Here is a 19,075-nt window from a genome sequence, read left to right as displayed (position 1 = left end):
ACCCCTAAACAATTAAGCATTTTTTATTAAATGTAATTTCATAAATATTCAAGATTGTCATATAGACAGTGGAAATATATACTACTGGCTTCTTCTATTTTTCGTACTGAGAAACAGAATCGTAAAAGTTGTCATGTCAGAAATCATCAAGGCATAGACTTGAGTTCAGGATTTAGTGACATAATAGTAATACAGAAATGTAGTGCCACGGAGATGAATATTAGATATTATTTCCTATTTTCATCCTCTAAATATTAACATTTTTGTTTAGGACTTTATTGGTAAAAAGAAGCTAGTTGTGTAGAGAGGAAAACAGTAAAATATTACAAAGCCACTAACTGTTTCTGTAACACCAGGAAATATTTACTGTCTGATGTAGAATTGATCACTCATCTTTGCAGTATCTTTAGAAAGCTGCAAAAAGTACAGGCATTTCTTCCTTAGCATGTTTTCATGATGTAAATTGGACATGGTAAAATCTCATAGTTAAAGAATATTATTTACCTTAAGTTCGCTATTTTCAGAATCATGGTAGAGAATCAGCATAGTTGGTAGGTATTACAAAGGAAGGAAAGAAGAGAGGGAGGCAGGTTGGGAGGAAGGATTCTTTTTTGGTGAGCACAACTTTTTGAACTTTTCTGTGTTTGTTTATTGTAACATTGGATAATAGCAACAATAATCATTTTTTCTATGGCAGTAAAATCATGAGGACATTGTATTTAAGCAAAAGTAGTTATGGTCAAAGGGTAAGTTTTGTATATAAGTTTTATAACTATATATACTTAGAGCTATCTGTTCCAATACTTTCATTATTTATCTCTTGGGGTATACATAGTCAGAAATCTTTTATTGGTGGGTGCATAATCATTAAAGGTTTGGAAACAACTCCATCCAGCTTCTAACACTTAATTTCCCCATTGAAACAATTACTCTTATAATACAACTTTCAATACCAATGTTAAGATTCCAACTATAGAATTTTTGCAGAAGACGATACAAAATTGGCAGTATTTGTTTAAAGCTTGTTAGATACTTGAAAACACTTTTCCCACCTTTTTTCATTTCCTCATTGTTTGATCTGTAGTTTTTACTTTGTCTTCACTTGATGGTCTCAGGATATGAGGAAAGTGAAAGCTGTTACCCTCATTGTGATCTTAGTGTTGGAATAAAAGCAGTGTCCAGCTGCAGTAGGTATTTGGGAAAGCTAAATCTGAAAGGTACTAATGACTTGTAATAGAAATAACTTTGAGGAAGATTATTCCTACTATTTAAACCCTGAAGTTTATTAAAACAAATCAGACACTCTTTCCCTTTTCAGGTATACCACGATTTATATAAATCCATTGTAGTGTACTGACATGGATTAATATAAAGTATTAAATTCAGATGTAATTCTCTGTTGAAATAGTTTTTGAGAATAGCTTTTAAATACCAATTTCACACTACATGCATCATACAATTTGATATATGGCTTGTATTTGTACAATTTTCCTAAACATTTTGAGATCTATTGTAAAAAGTTAGATGTATTAAAAAATTGAATTGACCCCAATAGGTCAACAGTGTGTGGTTACATATACATATTTAATTCTTATATTAGAGTGATTTGGAATACCCCTAAGCTGTTAAATGGGAACCATAGCATTGTTATTTAAACTAATGTTTTTAATAAAAATAGATTTAATTTGGTTGCTTATTTTATTTTAGCGAAGAATAACCAGAATTCAACAAATAGAGAAGGACATACTTCGTATACGACAGCTTTTACAGTCCCAAGCAACAGAAGCAGAGGTTAGTAAATTGTCTTTTATTTGCAGATGTGAATATAGGTAGTTGTTCTAAGAAAAGAAAATACATGTAATTAATGTGGCATCATCATCAAATTAGATGTTCTTCTAGAGAATTGAGACACTTCATAAGTTTTGGTATTTAAAATTTATAGAGCCATAAATATAGATATCTTACTTCATTTATCAGTTTACATCAGCTAACTAATTTAATTTGGCTATTATCCACAAGTAAATAAGCTTTCTCTTTACGTGTAATCCATAGTAAAAATTGGTCATATACATTTTCTATGCTTACTCCACAGACCCCGTTAAAATGACGGTAAAAGGATAAAATGGAAAAGCACAAATACCGGGGAGATGACATCAAAATTTGGGCTAGAAAACAGATAAACAAGTGCACTCTTGTAGCATATAGTGGAGAGTTGACCCCTAAGTCAGCAGTAGGAAGTCCCAAAGCAACCTGTTATATACTGTGGAGTCCTGAGAGTTTCCAGAATTGGTTACACTAAGTACCTCTGGATGTGAGGATTAAAAAGGGGGTTAAAGGAAAGAGGATGGGGTCAGGGAGAACAAGAGGATGATTGAAAATTTGTTAAGAAGCCGGTGGAACCTCCAGGACCACTCTTCTACTCTGCATAGCTGAGTGACTGGTACTTTTCAGTCTCAGCAAAAGATGAGAGATTTATTCTGGAAAAGGTAAAATAAAGGGTCTTTTTGATTAGGGGCAATCCTAGTATAATTGTAGTTGAGGGGGGTCCCATACTAAGTAAATAAGTGAAAATTTACTTACTGAATGCTGAAACCCTCACTGGCATACAGGTTCCTAATACAGGGAAGTTTCTGGTAGCAACTTCTCTAAGAAATACGACTAACTCCAGAAGAAAGACCTAGAGGTACTGACATTGGAGGATTCCCCAATAAAACGACACAGCTAGACTACCCTACTGGATGGCTATAGTTGACAAACTCCATTCCTCAGGCATAGAGTTTCATAGGTAGCCCATTCCTCAATATGGCTGGATAGCTCACAACTACTGACATTTTAAGAAAGTTTCTAATAAGAAAAATTTAGTGGAAATAGGGACTATGCAAGAAGAAAACTTAAAAAATAAAACTAATGTTAATAGTCTGAAAATGAAAGATAAAGCATCCATAAAGCAAGAAAATGGTGGTATACAAAAGGAACATTCAGAAGTTTTTAAAAAGAAATGGAAGTTAAAAGTGTAATAGCAGAAATGAAAAATTCAATAGAAATTTTAGAAGATAAATTTCTCAGAAAGTAGAACAAAAGGATAATGCAGTGATAAATAAAAAAGATAAGAAAATGAGAGACTCATTCTAGTAGGGTTCAATATCCAAATAAAAACTGGTTCCAGAAAGGGAATGGAGAAACTAGAGGAAGGAAATCATAAAAATAAATTAAAATTCCCCAGAATTTAAGGGCATAGTTTTCCAAATAAAATGATCTCTCCAGTACTCAACACCACAGATGAATAAAATGGCATCAGGATGAAGTAAATGTAAAGGAAAATGTGATATGAAGGACAACAAGGACTGGGGGGGGGGGGTAGCTGAATAAAAATCATAAATAACATGAAAAGGCAGGTAACCATTGTTAATACCTCCTTGTTTTTCTAGTTTAGCCATTTGTTTTGTGATTTTTAGTATATTCTATATACAGATTTTAATAATTAGAGAAAACTTTTGTATGTAAAACAAATCTGTCATGTCCTATCATCTCCAGCATGTATTTTCCATCCATGTATCTGTTCTCAGAGTATTCGGTCAAATAATGAACAGTTCTGTTTTAAATCAAAAACTTACTGCAGGCCCATTTATACACAGGGAAGACAACCCTGTCTAATGTTTAAAAGTGTAACTTTTGACAGTGTAGAGTCCTTTTAAAGAATGTTTTTATCCAGGCCTGACTTTTTTAATAGCTTAGGAATTTTGACTTTAGTACGTATGAATTTGAAGTAAGTAGAAACGTGTATTTGCTAAGTAGGCAGTTTAAGTACAGTGTCACAGTCGTATTTCTAAAAGTAGTTTAACCTGGCTGTCTTAAGCCAGTATAAACCACATATTTGTAATATAAGGAATAAGTGTCCTTTTTGCAGTGTTGACTTACAAGGACCATTTAAAAGAAACAATATCTCTTTGCTCCTTTTTCGATGTCATTGTTGTATGTAGCATTCTGATTACTGTGACCTCTTTGGCTTTCCAGTGTAGTTTATCTGTGTCTCTTTTTTCCTTGATCAAACTTACTATGCTGTAAAAAATTGTTTTAAAAAGCAGCTTTTGTTTTTATTGTGCAACACTACATTCATACTTTCTTTTTTAATATTTTCTACTTTGAGTTTTTGCTGCTGTGTTTCTAGCTTTAGCTGTATAGTTTTATTCTCCTAGCTTTTTAATATTCTGATTATTACTGTTTGGCTACCTCTGGCAGTTTTTTTTCCCATTTCTAAATCAATATTTACATTTATTTTTTCTAGTTGATTGAATCTTTTATTTGTATGAAATGGACTCTTACTCCATTTAATACTCTTCACCTTGAATTTAGGTGTTAAGTTTATTGCAGGGTAGGTGCTTCTTTGTGTTTTTTGTATTTGTTCAAAATTGTATTTGTATCATTGGATTTGGAGTTGACTGTCTATCACTATGACCTAATCTTTTCTTGTTTCTTTTTGTTATAAAAATGGTTATATAATTCATAGCCTAAAATGGTTATTACATTTATTCAGTGAATGTAAACTGAAGGAAGGTGCCATGTCACATTTAAGAAAGAAACAAAATTTTTTTTTTTAATTTGGCTGCTTGAAGTTTCTTTATTCCGTTATTGTCATTCTTATAGATCTGAGGGAGAAGCTAGGAAATAGAGAAAACTAGGGGTCGGACACTCATGTGTTAGTTCACATGCAGTGTAGACAAGAAAAGATGTCTGCCGAATAATTTCTCTACCATGAAGCATCTTATAGCTCTGTCTTTGCCCTACCTTCTGACAACTCTGAATTAGGGTCTAGATGCTGGACATAATTCAAATGATGTAATTATTGCACATGATTCAAATCTCAAAAGTTCCAAAAGAATATGTGAGGCAACCAGTGCCTCTGCTTTCTCATGTATCCTTTCAGACAGATTATTTATTGACAAGCAAATACATTTGGGGCACTCAAAGGTATGGGAGCTGTGAGGAAAATTATAGCATGGTTTAAAAAGCTCTAGGAAATAGCCAGTGAGAAATACTTATTAAAGTCCCATGCAAACTATTCTCACAGCTCATTAATAAGGACACAAGCCCACTTAAAAATGGACAAAGGATTTGAATATACATTTCACCAGAAAAAATACAGAAATGGCTAGTAAGCACATGAAAATATGCTCAGCATCATTAGCCATTAGTGAAATACAAATTAAAACCACAATGAGATACCACTTCATTAGGTATGGCTAGAATCATGAAGGAAATCATAAGCACTGGCAAGAATTTGGATAAATAGAAACCATCATACATTGCTAATAGGAATGTAAGATGGTTTAGCCGCTTGGAAAAGTTGGCAGTTACCTAAGTTTAAAGCGTAGAGTTACCATACAACCCAGCAATTCCACTTCCAGGTATCTAAGAGAAACAAAAACATGTCCACACAAAGACTTTATCTTGAGTGTTCATGGCAGTATTATTCATAATAGCCCCAAAATAGAAACAGTGTAAATGTGTATCAACTGGTGAATCAATAAACAAAATGTGGCATATCCTTAGAATGGCATACTGTTAGGCAATAAAAAGGAACAAATTGATGGCACTTACTGTAGCATGGATGAACCTCAAAAACATACTAAGTAAAGGTAGCCAGACACACAAGTCCACATTTTCCGTTTATAATAAATGTCCAGAAAAGACAAATTCATAAAAACAGAAGGTAGGTTCATGGTTACCTGGGGCTGTGGATGAGAATAGAGATTAACTATAAATGAGCACAAGGGATCTTATTAAAATGATGAAAATATTCTAAAACTGGATTATGGTGATGCTTGGTAAGTTTATTAAAAATCGTTGAATTATACACTTCTGTGATAAAAGCAAATTTTGTGATATGTAAATACCTCAACAAAATTGTTTTGTCTGTTTTTTTAATGTTTTCAGTCCTAGGATAGAAAACTTTGGTAAAGTTGTCTAACAACTATGCAATGATGAAACTAGTTAGGATTTTTTTTTTTTATAGGAATCAGAACAGTCTCTTTGTTGTTGGTGTTAGCAGTAGTTATAGATAGTGATTAAAAACCACAGACAGGCCTGTAGCCTAGGATCAATGAAAGAATAAAGGGAAATAAATAAGTAAAGGAGAAAGAGTTTTTTAAAAAATGGATATAAGTGTTAAGTACTAGTTTAGGCTCTGGAGTCAGACTACCTGGGTTGTGATACCACCTGTAGCTCTGCCATCTACTAGGTATGTGACCTAAAGCCATACATTTATCTTCTCTGTGCCTCAGTCTCTTCATCTGTAAAATGGGGACAATAATGGTACCTACTGGGGGGAGGGATATAGCTCAGTGGTAGAGGCCATGCTTAGCATGCACAGGTCCTGGGTTCAATCCCCAGGACCTCCATTAAAATAAGTAAATGAATGAATGAATGTAATTACCCTTCCCCCAAAAAAAACAGGAATTTTTTTTTAATGGTACCTACTTCATAGAGTTGATGTAAGGATTAAATAAATCAATAGATACCAAGTGATCAGTGCATAGCAAACATTAGGGGTTTTTTTTAAACTTCATCATATTCATCATCATCACATCGTCAGCTGGGCCTGGCAGCCCTGCAGGCCTACTGTGTTTCTTTGGATCTCACATTCTCTCTCTCCTAGAAATGACTGTTTCAACCTTCTGCTATTTCTCCTCCTCCTCCTAATAATGGTACCTCCTCCTTTACAGAGAAAACAGTAGCTATCATTGGAACTCTCCTTCCTACCAGGAACCATTCTGCACTCCTTCCTGTGCTTTGGATTTTCCTCTCCTGCCTTCTCAGGGACTTTGTACTCTTACCTCTTTTCTCTCACTTATTTATCTTCTTCCTCTTTTGTGACATGTTTCCATTGGCATTTAAACATGCTTACGTCTTACCCTTAAAAGTATGAAATGAACCTTCCTCATTTCCATCTCTTCCTGCAACTGTCTTAATCTGTCCCCTTCCTTTCCTTATCGTCTTTTCCTAATCTTCACTCCAGTGGTGTTTCTAGATTCCAAGTCTATATTTCCTCCCCACCATTTATTCTTAACCCTTGCCAGTCTAGTCTCTGTTCTCTTAGTTTCACTGAAATGGATCATCGATGACTTGCATATTAATTAAATTGACATTTTCAGTCTTCATCTTGGTATTTTCCACAGTGTTGAACATTTAACTGTTGCTTGAAATATTCTTCTCTTGACATCTATGACAGCACTTCTCTGGTTTGTCGGCATTCCTCAGACATATTTCTCTTTTTTGTCTTTCTCTCCCTCCCTGAGGTCACCTTATTTATGCTTAGGGCTTCACTTACCATCTATATACTATTGGATCTCAGATTCATTTTTTGGCCCTGGATTCCAGACTCCTAAATTTATGTACCTGCTCTGCATCTCTGCTTAAGATGTCTCAAAGGCATTTTAAATCCAACATATCCAAAGCATAATTAATGATCTCCTCATAAGTCCTCCTTATAACTCCACCTCCTCCAAAAAACCCTCATTCTATTTTACTATTACCTGTCTCTGTGAATGACAGCATCATTATTCAATTGTGTGAGCAAAGGAGTAATTCTTGATGCCAGATCCGTTCATCCACTCACCACATCCAGCCTGTCAGACAGTCCTTCAGATTTACCTGTCTCCACTTCTTTTATCTCCATCACTGCTTCCCCTGGTTGTAAAGTACCATCATCTCACACTTTTAACATATAGTCTCCAAACTGGTCTTTTCTGTTTCCTGCCTACTTAAACCACTTAAAATTTGACTTTAAAACATCAAAATATACATATATCAAAATTCATCAAATTGTACATCTGAAATATGTATAGTTTACAGGAATCATACCAAAATAAAGGTGTTAAAAATAAATAAATAAAAATGCATGCAACTTTTTTCCCTTAATATACTAGTATTATTTATGTGGAGGCAAGAGTGCCTTCTGAGAATGACACTATAATTCAACATAATCAGTAAGATATTTTTTCAACCATCTTTTTGTTCTACTATTCACACTATGATTCTTTGATGTCCTAGAACAAACCATGCTTCCTCCCACCCCCAGTTGTGTATGTTCATCTGTTTACATAAAATCTTCATCCTCTACCCCTATACCACTTTCTAGAACTCCTGTTTGTATTTTAGATCTCACTTGAAACAGCACTTCCTAAGAGAGCTCTTCCCCAAACTCCTACACTGTATGACGTCCCTGTAACACGTATCCTAATAGGACCCTGTATGCTTTTTTCAGAGTATTTGTTAAAGTTTAAGCTTTATTATCTCTCTCATTATTTGATAGTTTCCCTCACTAGGCTGAAGCTTGAAGAGTGCATTGAGCAAGTGTGGCTGTGCCAGCATTTGATTCCTCGGCACCTAGTGCAAGTGACTACTGTTGCAGATGCTCAGTAATTACTTTTATATTGACATCTTCAGTTATGTTAGTGTCAGATCTTTGTAGTTTCAGTGGTCTTTGACTCATTTTGTCTCTAGATTGACTTTGTCTTCTCTGCTTTTGTTGATTTTGTTGACTTTTACAGAGGGATTTTTCCGATGGTCATTTTTCCTTCTATTTCTGGATTTTTGGAACTACCTCTCTTTTGCCTGTATAGAACTTACACTCATTTATTGATGGAAATATTGGATGTAAATTAATTTTAAGTCACATTTTAAGTGGTCTAGAAAGCCTGAAGTTTACAGAAATTCCGTAGAAGCCATTCTGTAATATAGTTTTCCACTATGATGTCAAATTTTTTAAAGTGTAGATTTTATTTTTGAGTGTCATTTTCCTAGAGCAAGCACATTTATAATTGTTTCTATAAAAGATAATGGAAAATTATTTCATTTCTTTGATTCTGCACTGATTTTTTCAGAGTGACTGCTTTGTACTGGGTATAATCTATCTTGAAATAACAGCTTTTACTGGATCTAATCTGTCACTTTCATTTTACATAGCAGATGGTGGTTACATTAGAAGAGGGTTTTGGTCTTATTCATATCAGAATCTAAGAGCTTATCTGTTGGTTTCAGATGACGTTCTTAGCAGGAGATATGTATATGTGTGTATATCTATATATTCTATGTATAAATACACTTACACAGAAGGTATTTGTAAGCTTAGGTAGTAGTTTAACTGTCATATTTGCAGCTCCATTAAATGCCAGAACCATGTGACCTTGCAGAAAAGACAGTTATTTGTTCTAGTTGGGTTGTATCCCTGATAGTGATGTGAGCACAGCTGGTGGAAGATGGTGTTTCTGTGAGTCTCAGAAAATCCTTTGTCTTGTGCAGCTCTAATGCTCAAGGGACACACTTCACTTTCCTTTTACCGAAATAGTCGACTGCCAGCCCTGCTGGAGGTTATGAAGTATAAAGTGCAGTTCTGTCCTTTTGTAAACCTGTATAGTTGATGTATTCAGAGCTTTAAAACAAGAAAGAAGAAAAGCTGAGGGCTAAGAAAGCATACACCATTTTTGTATATAATGATGTTAACTCCATATTAACAGAGGTCATCTCAGAGCAAGCATGAAGCTGGCTCACATGAAGCTGAGCGGCAGAATGAAGGTCAAGGAGTGGCAGAAATCAACATGGCAACTTCGGGTAGCGGGCAGGTAAATAAATTGTTTCATTGGGGTTTCTCCTGATTAAATATTTGCGTATTTAAAAAGGAATGTTCAGTAAGACGATCTTCAGAATGATCTGCAAATCTTGTCTGTTTCCTTAGTCCCAAAAGGATATCTAGAAGGATTCTGTACCAAAGTGCTATGTCATTTTTCTTTATTATACACAACAATAATGCTTTCAAAATTTCTAAGAATATTTTATAGCTGTAAATTGTGTGTCTCTGTTTTAGTCTAAAATGATTAACGTGAGTAGAGTTTTTTTGAAAAATAAATACTAAGCTGCATATTGGTTATATGTGATTTGACCTAGTTATTATTGCTTACATTGAATAAGTTTGCTCTTTCTCTGGCATTTTCGTACAGACATTTTTATGTTTTTAAAAGTGATCATAAGGACTTAGTTATAGTTTTTTTTTCTGTTATACTTCAAGATTATATAAATCTAGAAATGCAAATCCTGTCTTTGGAAAAGGTGATTCTAATACTCATAAAAAGTAGAAACATAGCCTAGTCATACTTATTATTATTTCTTTTAGCAAAATGATGGAAGTCAATTTGACTTTTTTTAAAATGTAGAACTTATCTTGTTATGCTGCCATCAATTTGCTGTTAGGCTTTTCTTGGAATGCATCCTAATATGACAGTATTTTTCATTGGAGTGTTCTGTATTCTCCACATTTTTTTCTATGGCTATTTTTACATATTGTAAATGAATGATTTTTTACAATAGAATTTCACTAAGTTGATTTTAAGGAAATTTTCTAACTGTTGATATAAAATATTCCTTTAGTACCTGCTACTTTTGATCATACTGTTTATTTAAAAAGAACATGCTTTTGTTAGTACATCAGAATTTAAAACTTAAAATGTCTCATACTTATGCATGACTGGAACATTGCGCTGTACACCAGAAATTGACACATTGTAACTGACTGTACTTCAATTAAAAAAAGAAAAAGAAAAAGAAAAGAAAATGTCTCATACTTAAGTATTTAAATTCAGTTTCCTGAGTTAAAACAAGAGAATACTTTATTTTACTGTTACTAGTTAGCATTGTACTGGAGAAAACTGTATAGATGGTAAATTAGGGCAGAAGAAATTATATTTAAATAGCACATTTGGGTTATTTCTTTGTTGTTTAGGGATTTGGAAAGATTGTGTGCTCCTACACATATGTAGAAGGGAGAAAAGTTCCATATTCTTAACAGAAAAAAATTTATTTACTTACAATTAGACCCACTATTAGTGCTTTGGGTCGTATTCCAATTATTATGTACTTTAAAGCCTCATGTATCCAGTAATATTGGATATTGATTTTTTAAAAATTTAATCCCTAGCACACTTCTTACATCAGAATTAATTCTAAGTAGATTAGATTTAATGTTGAAAATGAAAACTATTAAAAATACTAAAAGATTAGAAGAAAATGTGGGTAGAATTTTTACAATCCTGAAGTGGGTAGGAAACCATAAAATAAAAGATCAGTAGGTTTCATATAACAATGTAAAACTGCAGTATGCCGTAAAAAATCATAGCAAAATTATAAGACAAAAGCAAGATCACATTAATGAAGCTACAGGTACTCCTAGATCATAATGTAGATGAGTGATATATATCTGTATGACTGTAATTCAGTTATACCAAAATTCCTTTCACCTGTCCTAGCAGGATCTATACATATGACAGCCTCTTGGGGTTTGTTCATTTGTTTTGTTTTATTATTTGCTCCAGAGACAAAAACCATTGAGACTAATTAAAAATGAAAATAATCTCTTTGACTGTCTCAGGACCACAGTAGCATGATCCACCAAAGCTCCTATCCTGATGCCTTGTCTCTACCACTGTGTGGAAGTTCATTGTACATAGCCTGGTTTCCTGCCCACGTCCACTCTGCCAGAATGATCTTAACAAGAGTAAATCACCCTCTTTGTTAAATCCTTTGTTGACTTTCCCTGGTTTTGGAAAAAGGTAACCTTTTATTATGACCTGTATAATCTGGTTCCTACCTAACTTGTCAGCTTTATGTCACACTTTGCTCTCACCACTTGAGCCACACTGACCTTTCAGGATCTCACCTTCACTGCGCTTCTTCTTTCTGTAGCCTGAGCACACTCTGTGCCTGTTGCATATAGTGCTCTTCTCATCCAGTGCACTCAGTTCATGTGTGTCTGAGCTTAAGTGTGACTTTCTCAAGAGTCTTGAGCTGTTCATCCCACTATTACAGGCTGTCCTAGCATGTTCTTCTCCTCTAAAGACCACCACATTTGCCGCTTCACATTTATTTGTGTGATTATTTCTGTTTTCCCCACTGGACTGTAAGCTCCACAAGGGCAGAGATTCTTTCCACTTTTACCCAATGTCATATCCCCATAGTATCTGATAAATAGTAGATAGCAACAATAAATGTATGTTAAGTTGGAAGAAAAGACTAATATCCCTTCTAGAAATAGGATTTCTTTATCTGTCATTAATCTCCCCTGGAAGTTAAATGAAAAAAGAAAGCTAGAGGTAAATTATACAGTCAGATCCCTGTTTACTTAGTATATAGCTATGTGTGTAATTCAGATATGAATTGATTCTCAGATTTTCTATTTAATGTTTAGAATCAGATCGCTAGTGATATAATCAGTAAGTAGTCATAAAATTCAACCAAGAGTGGGAAAGAGATGATACAGTAAGAAAACCTTTTCTGCTGCCAATATGTGTTTTTAAACCTTTTATTATGGAAAATTTCAAATATGTACCAAGACAGACAGAATAATACAGTAATCCACATGTACCCTACCCACTTTGCCCTCCTATTTTATTTTTGAAGAAGATTCCAGTCATCATCACCATTTCTTGCATAAATATTTTACTGTGTATTTCCAAAAGGTAGGAGCACTTTTTAAAATTGAAGTATTGTTGACTTACAATATTGTGTTAGTTTCAGGTGTACAGCGAAGTGATTCAGTTATATATATATATTTTTTTCCAATTACTTTCCATAATAGGTTATTGCAAGATATTGAGTATAGTTCTCTGTACTATATAGTAAATCCTTATTATCTGTTTTATTTATAATGATATTTATCTGTTAATCCTATACTCCTAATTTATCCCCCCCCACCTTTGATAAACATGTTTGTTTTCTACGTCTAAGAACTCTTTTTTTTTTATCGAAATATAATTGATTTACAATATTGTGTTAGTTTCTGGTATACAGCGAAATGATTCAGTTACATTTCTTAAAATTATTTTTCCATTATAGGTTATTACAAGATACTGAACATAGTTACTCCGTGTGCTATACAGTAAATTCTTGTTACTTATCCATTTTATGTATAGTTGTTTGTGTCTTTGTCTGTTAATTCCATACTCTTAATTTATTCCCCACCATGAGTTTGGTAACCATGAGATTGTTTTCTGTGTCTGTGAGTCTGCTTCTGTTTTGTATATACATTTATTTTTATTACTATTTAGATTCCACATATAAGTGATATCATATAATATTTGTTTTTCTCTGACTTCATTTAGTATGATACTCTCTAGGTCCATCCATTTTGCTGCAAATGATAATATTTCATTCTTTTTTTGTGGCCAAGTAACATTTCATTGTATATGTATACGACATCTTCTTAAATCACATCTTCTTAAATCAGTTGTCTCTTGATGGACACTTGGGTCATTTCCATGTCTTGGCTATTGTAAATAGAGCTGCTTATTGTAAAAGAACATTGAGGTGCACGTATCTTTTCAAATTAGAGTTTTTGTCTTTTCAGGAAGTATGCCCAAGAGTAAGATTGCTGGATCATGTGGTAACTCTATTTTTAGTTTTTTAAGGAACCTCCATATTGTTTTCCATACAGGCTGCACCAGATTACGTTCCTACCAACAGTGTAGGAGGGTTCCGTTTTCTCCACACCCTCTCCAGCATTTATTGTTAGAGACTTTTTGATGATAGCCTTTCTCACTGGTGTAAGGTGATACTTAATTGTGGTTTCACTTTGCATTTCTCAAATAATTAGTGCTGTTGAGTATCTTTTAAGTGCCTGTTGGCCATCTGTATGTTCTATTTGGAGAAATGTCTTTTTAGGTCTTCTGCCTATTTTTTGATTGGGTTTTTTTTTTAATTGAGTTGTATAAGCTGTTTGTATATTTTGGATATTAACCGTTTGTCAGTTGCATCATTTACAAATATTTTCTCCCATTCTATAGGTTGTCTTTTCATTTTGTTGATGGTTTCCTTTGCTGTGCAAAAGCTTTTAAACTTAATTAGATACCATTTGTTTATTTTTGCCTTTATTTCTTTTGTCTTGGGAGACAGTTCTAAGAAAATACTGCTATGATATGTCTGAGAATGTTTTGCCTATGTTTTCTTCTAGGAGTTTTATGGTGTTATGTCTTATATTTAGGCCTTTAAACCAGTTTGAGTTTATTTTTGTATATGATGTGAGGGAGTGTTCTAACTTCACTGATTAACATGTAGCTGTCCAACTTTCCCAACACCACTTGCTGAAGAGACTGTCTTTTCTCCATTATATATTCTTGCCTCCTTTGTCATAGATTAATTGACCATAGGTATGTGGGTTTATTTCTGGGCTCTCTATTCTGTTCCATTGATATATATGTCTTTTTTTTTTTTTTTTTTTTAGTAAATACCATACTGTTTTGATTACTTTAGCTTTGTGGTATTTTCTGAAGTCCCAGAGCAGTCTACAGATTTAATGCAATCTCTGTCAAAACGCCCATGACATTTTACACAGAACTAGAGCAAATGATATTAAAATTTATATGGAATCACAAAAACCCAGAATTGCCAAAGCAATCCTGAGGAAGAAGAACAAAGAACACTTTTTAAAAATACATAGCTATAGTGTCATTATTACACTCCTAAAGAAACTAACAGTAATTTCTTAATAGCATTAGATATCCAGTCAGTCAGTTTTGCAAATGTTTTATAAATGTCAAAATTTTTCAATTTATTTGACTCAGGGTGAGATGAGGTTCATGCAATGAGATTGGTTAATATGTCTTTGAAGTCTCTTTTAATCTATAGATTTTCTCTTTATCTTTTAGTTTTTTGTTGTTTGTTTGTTGAAGAACCAAAGTTGTTTATCTTCTAGAGTTTTCCATAGTCTGTCTGGATTTTGCTGATAATACCTCCATTGTGAAGTTTGACATGTTCCTCTGTCTTCTGTATTTCTTATACACTGTCTTTTCAGTCTAGAGATGTGATCAAATTTGGGTTAAACCCTTTTCTTTTTTCTTTTTTTTTTTTTTTTTTTGACAAGACTTTTTCCTAGGTGGCATTGTGTTCTTCCATCAGGAAGCATATAATGTCTGGTTGTCTGTTTTTTTGTGATATTAACAGCCATTGATACTTACTGCCTACCTAGCTCCATTAATTTGTTAAAGGTTACAAAATTAGCTGTAATATTTCTTTAAAGAGAAACTTCTCCTTATCTATACTATTTGATTACTGCCAGGGACAGTTTGTATGAAAAAAAAGGCAGGGCAGGGGCAGTGCTTGCTTCTCCCCCTTTTACGAGAGGTTTCACAGTGATTTGGACACTGCTGCTACCTTTGCAGTGAACCCTTCTGTGTCACTTTCTAAAGTGAGCAGGAGAGGACAGAAGAGGGGCTCCGACCCAGCAAGTGTAGCTGAAATTGACCCTGTCCCAACCCTACTAATTTTAATGCTCAGACATAGTCCTTTGAGGGCCCTCAGCAAACATTTGAGGGCCTGTAATAGCAGTGGATATTTAAGGGTGAATAAGGAGAATCAAAATAAAAAGATGCTCGATTCTGATATATAGTGGAAAGGAATTGTACTTACTTGAAGGGGTCCCCTCCAGCCATTCATCTTATCCCCACCTCTCTACTCCCCAACCCATTTTTCACTCTGTTAACTTTTTTCCTCACCCCTTTCACCTGAAAGATATTATAAAACTCTTTCATCACTGTTCAGTGTCTGTTTACTAAGCATCTGCATTATGCAAAGACTGTTCTCAACCCTAAGGTGTGGTGGTGAGCTAGATAGATGCTACCTTGTCCTCAAGAAACTTATACTCTAGAAGTAAGATGGATGAGCACTTTCCACAAAGTGTGTTATGGTGTGGAAAGTGTGGATTTTGGTCCTAGAGGAAGTTACCATTTCATTTATTCTAACACCTTTAAAATGGGTAAATTAAGTATAGTAATGTAGGTAAAAGATGACGGTGGCTTGGGAGTTAGGGAAGAACTGATTTGAGTCAGTCAGCAGATACCTGAGTATCTGGGAAGATTTAGGAAATGTAATCCATAAAGTTTTAATGTCAGATGAGAGGGTTGAGGAGGAAGGAGAAATCAAGAATGACTTCCAGGTTTTTGTCTTAGGCAGCTAGAGGGATGGTCATGCATTTCAGCGCTAACACTAGATAAGGAGCAAGTTTGTCGGGGAAAATAATCTAGTTTCAGAAATGTTAGGTTTAAAAATGTTAAGCTGGACAATGAAGTAGAAATGTCAGATAGGCTATTAGATAATAGGTTTGGAATTGAACGGAAGGGTGAAAATGTGAAAATTAAAGGTATGGGAGAGTTTTACATCCCCTGTGATTATAGAACGAGATTATAGAACAAGAAGATGGAAACCCAGGTTAAAATCCCAAAGCCAGAGAACAGTATTGTTCCAAAATAGAGGAAATAGTTAACAGTGTCCACCATTGACCATAAGGACTGAAAAATCTTTTGAGAGGTTTCACCAGATAAAGAAGTTAGGTGCCGATCTTGGCAAGAGCAGTTTCATTGGCTTGCTTTCTTCTCTACCTTGTCGTACTGGAGTGAATAAAAAGTAGAAGAGAGCAATTTGAACTAACTCCAGAAACTCTGAGTGTAAACTGTCCAAGAGAGAAAAGGCCAATAACTGACACAGAATACAGTTTTGAGAGAAAATTGAGAGATTATTTGTTGTTGTTGGTTTTTTGGGTTTTTTTTTTTTAAGGTAGAAGAGACAAGCATGTTTGAATGATAATGGGAAGGAGCCAGTAGGAAGAAAGCTTGAAGATCCAAAAGAACAAAGAGAAATAGGGAGGGCAGGGATCTAGAGCACACCTAGTAGATGGGCCTTAGATGGAGAGAGAGTCTCAGAAGCAGCAGCAGCAGAAGGTGGAGATGGATATGGAGGCGGGTGGCTTTGTCAGCTTGGTAGCAAGAAGTTTGAGGCAGTTCTGTCCAATGGCTTCTATTTATATGTAAATTAGAATGTAAAATTATTTGTGGCAAAGGAAGAAGGGCCACGTTTTTATACAAAAGGAAATATATCTAAAATAGCCACTGTGAGAAAATTAAGGAGAGTGACTTTGGAGATACAAGGATTGCAGGTGGGGTACTAAGGGCCCAGGTGTACTGGTGACCATAAATGTTATATGGGCAGCATCCCGGAGAACTGTGTGACATTCTCGCATGCTCAGATTTCTCAAATACTGCTCAGCAGTCCATATTAGCATGTAGGGAAATCAGTTGGATTTATCTGCATTCTCCGTGTTTCCAGACAGATGGAATGGAATAACCATGGGGCAGAGGTACTGAAAAACTAACAAGAGAATTATGGAAGTGATGGACCACAGTATATCAAAGCTGGAGATACTTTGTAGTCCATCAAGAGATTCATGCACTGGGTGTTCCAGTCATTTCAAAGAAGCTTTCTTGGGGATGGTTAAAGGAGATTTCCAGAAGAATAGGTTATCAGAGTTACAACAAGCACATTATTCAGAGTTGGCACATTTTGGGGTAATGGAAATGGTCCAGGATACAGCCATAGATGTCAGTGGCTAAGATGGAGTAGAGGAGGAAAATGTCATTGAGGATACCAGAGAACTGAGAGGCCAAGGCTTTGAATGGGACATAAGTTACCCAGAATGGTGGCAGTAATTAAAGTAGAAGGAGGTCAGTGACCATTGTGCCAAAGTTACTTAATGATTGAGGACAGTGAGTGGGTGGTTAATAGATGATAGCACTGGGCAAAGGGAAAGGTGATTATAACACAAGGAGGTTTGGGGTTATTACAGGAAAGTGGAGGAATGTGGTGCTGAAGCGTGAGGAGAACATAGGATTGTGCTTCCTCCTCACTCCTAGGTCGCAGGGTGTAGGAGAGAGGGCTGCAGCAGGGAGTGGCTTCCTATGAGAGCTAGGTTTCAGGAGTGAAAGGAACAGTATGTGAAAAGTTGAGGATGTATGGAGTGTGGAGCCGGAATTTCCAAAGGAAGTTTGGGTAGGAAAGAAAATAGGAGATAGGGTCTCACACATAACATTTTTGGACTAAGAGTTAGGAACAATATGGAGAATACTTTTATGTTTGGACAGTGAGCAAGGCCGATTTAATGTATGTGCAGTATGACTGTTTTAATAGGTCTTGAGTTTGTGAGTTAATCACACTCAGATTTCTTCAGAATTTAGTCATGAGTTGGGTGGGAAACACTTCTTAGGAAGTTACATTTCTTGCAGGTTACCATTTGTCTGCTACCTCTGAAAGATGTCAATGCAGACCTGGCCATAATAAAAGCACCCAGGAAAGATTCTCAAGGCTCAAGTTCTAGGCTTATAGGTAGAGTGAGTATGGGAATATGCTCTTGAAATCTCCTTATAATAAATGCATCTGGATTTCTAGCTAGGTAGATTGGGAGAAAAAGGCGGGGAGTGTCCCAAAGCCAAGCTTAAAGACAATTTGGTATCTACACTGAAATGAATGTCAGAAACACATTTTATTGTGGACATAGGTTTTCCTTTGTTTCAAGATTTAACCCCTTGCTTCTTTTTCTGTTTCAAGCAGTGTGTTAGTTATCTGTTGCTGCTTAACAAATTCAGCAGCTTAAAACAACCAACATTTATTGTTGTTTCTGTAGGTCAGGAATCTTGATGCGGCTCAGCTGAGCACCTCTAGTTCGGGACTCACAGCTCGCAGTCTAGGTGTTGGCCGGAGCCACGGTCATCTCAGGAATTGACTAGGGGAAGGTCTGCTTCTAAGCTCACTCATATGGCTGTTGACAGGCCTCATGTCCTCAGTCTGTTGGCCAGAGATATCAGTTCCTTGCCACTAGGGCCTCTGCAAAGGGCAGTTCACAACATAGTATCTGGCTTCCCTCAGAGAGAACAAAAGAGAGTACCCAAGATGGAAGCCGCAGTCCTTGTAACCTTGTTTTGGAAGTGACTTTGCATCCCCTTTGCAGCAGTCTGTTCACTAGAAGCCATTCACTAAATCTAGCTTGTACTCAAAAGGCAGGGGGATTACATAAGGGCATGAATACTAGGAGACAATGATCCTTAGGGTTTGTCTTAGATCCTAACTACCAGGAACAGTAAAAATACGTAGGTATCCTCTAAGATAATATTTTTCCTTCAGGATAAGGAGTCATTCCCCTTCTACTGTTGACCAAGAAAGGTCTGTTGCTTAAATTTCCTTAAGTCTCCTGACTATTCTCTTTACC

General features: G+C 35.3%; 1 protein-coding gene across 10 annotated transcripts in view; it reads left to right on the top strand.

Annotated features, from left to right (window-relative positions):
- The window catches only part of APC (APC regulator of WNT signaling pathway), a 125,853-nt gene that overhangs the window by 75,734 nt on the left and 31,044 nt on the right, over positions 1–19,075 (top strand). For all 10 annotated transcript variants that reach the window (XM_010971495.3, XM_074360461.1, XM_074360464.1 and 7 more), the window contains 2 exons: positions 1,708–1,791; positions 9,516–9,620. In XM_010971495.3, coding sequence (XP_010969797.2) covers positions 1,708–1,791; positions 9,516–9,620 — 189 coding nt within the window. The remainder of the gene's footprint in view (positions 1–1,707; positions 1,792–9,515; positions 9,621–19,075) is intronic.

Source organism: Camelus bactrianus, chromosome 3 (assembly GCF_048773025.1).
Source record: "Camelus bactrianus isolate YW-2024 breed Bactrian camel chromosome 3, ASM4877302v1, whole genome shotgun sequence".
Lineage (NCBI taxonomy): Eukaryota > Metazoa > Chordata > Mammalia > Artiodactyla > Camelidae > Camelus > Camelus bactrianus.
The sequence above is the reverse complement of the archived record's forward strand: the minus strand, read 5'-3'. Positions and strand labels throughout refer to the sequence as shown.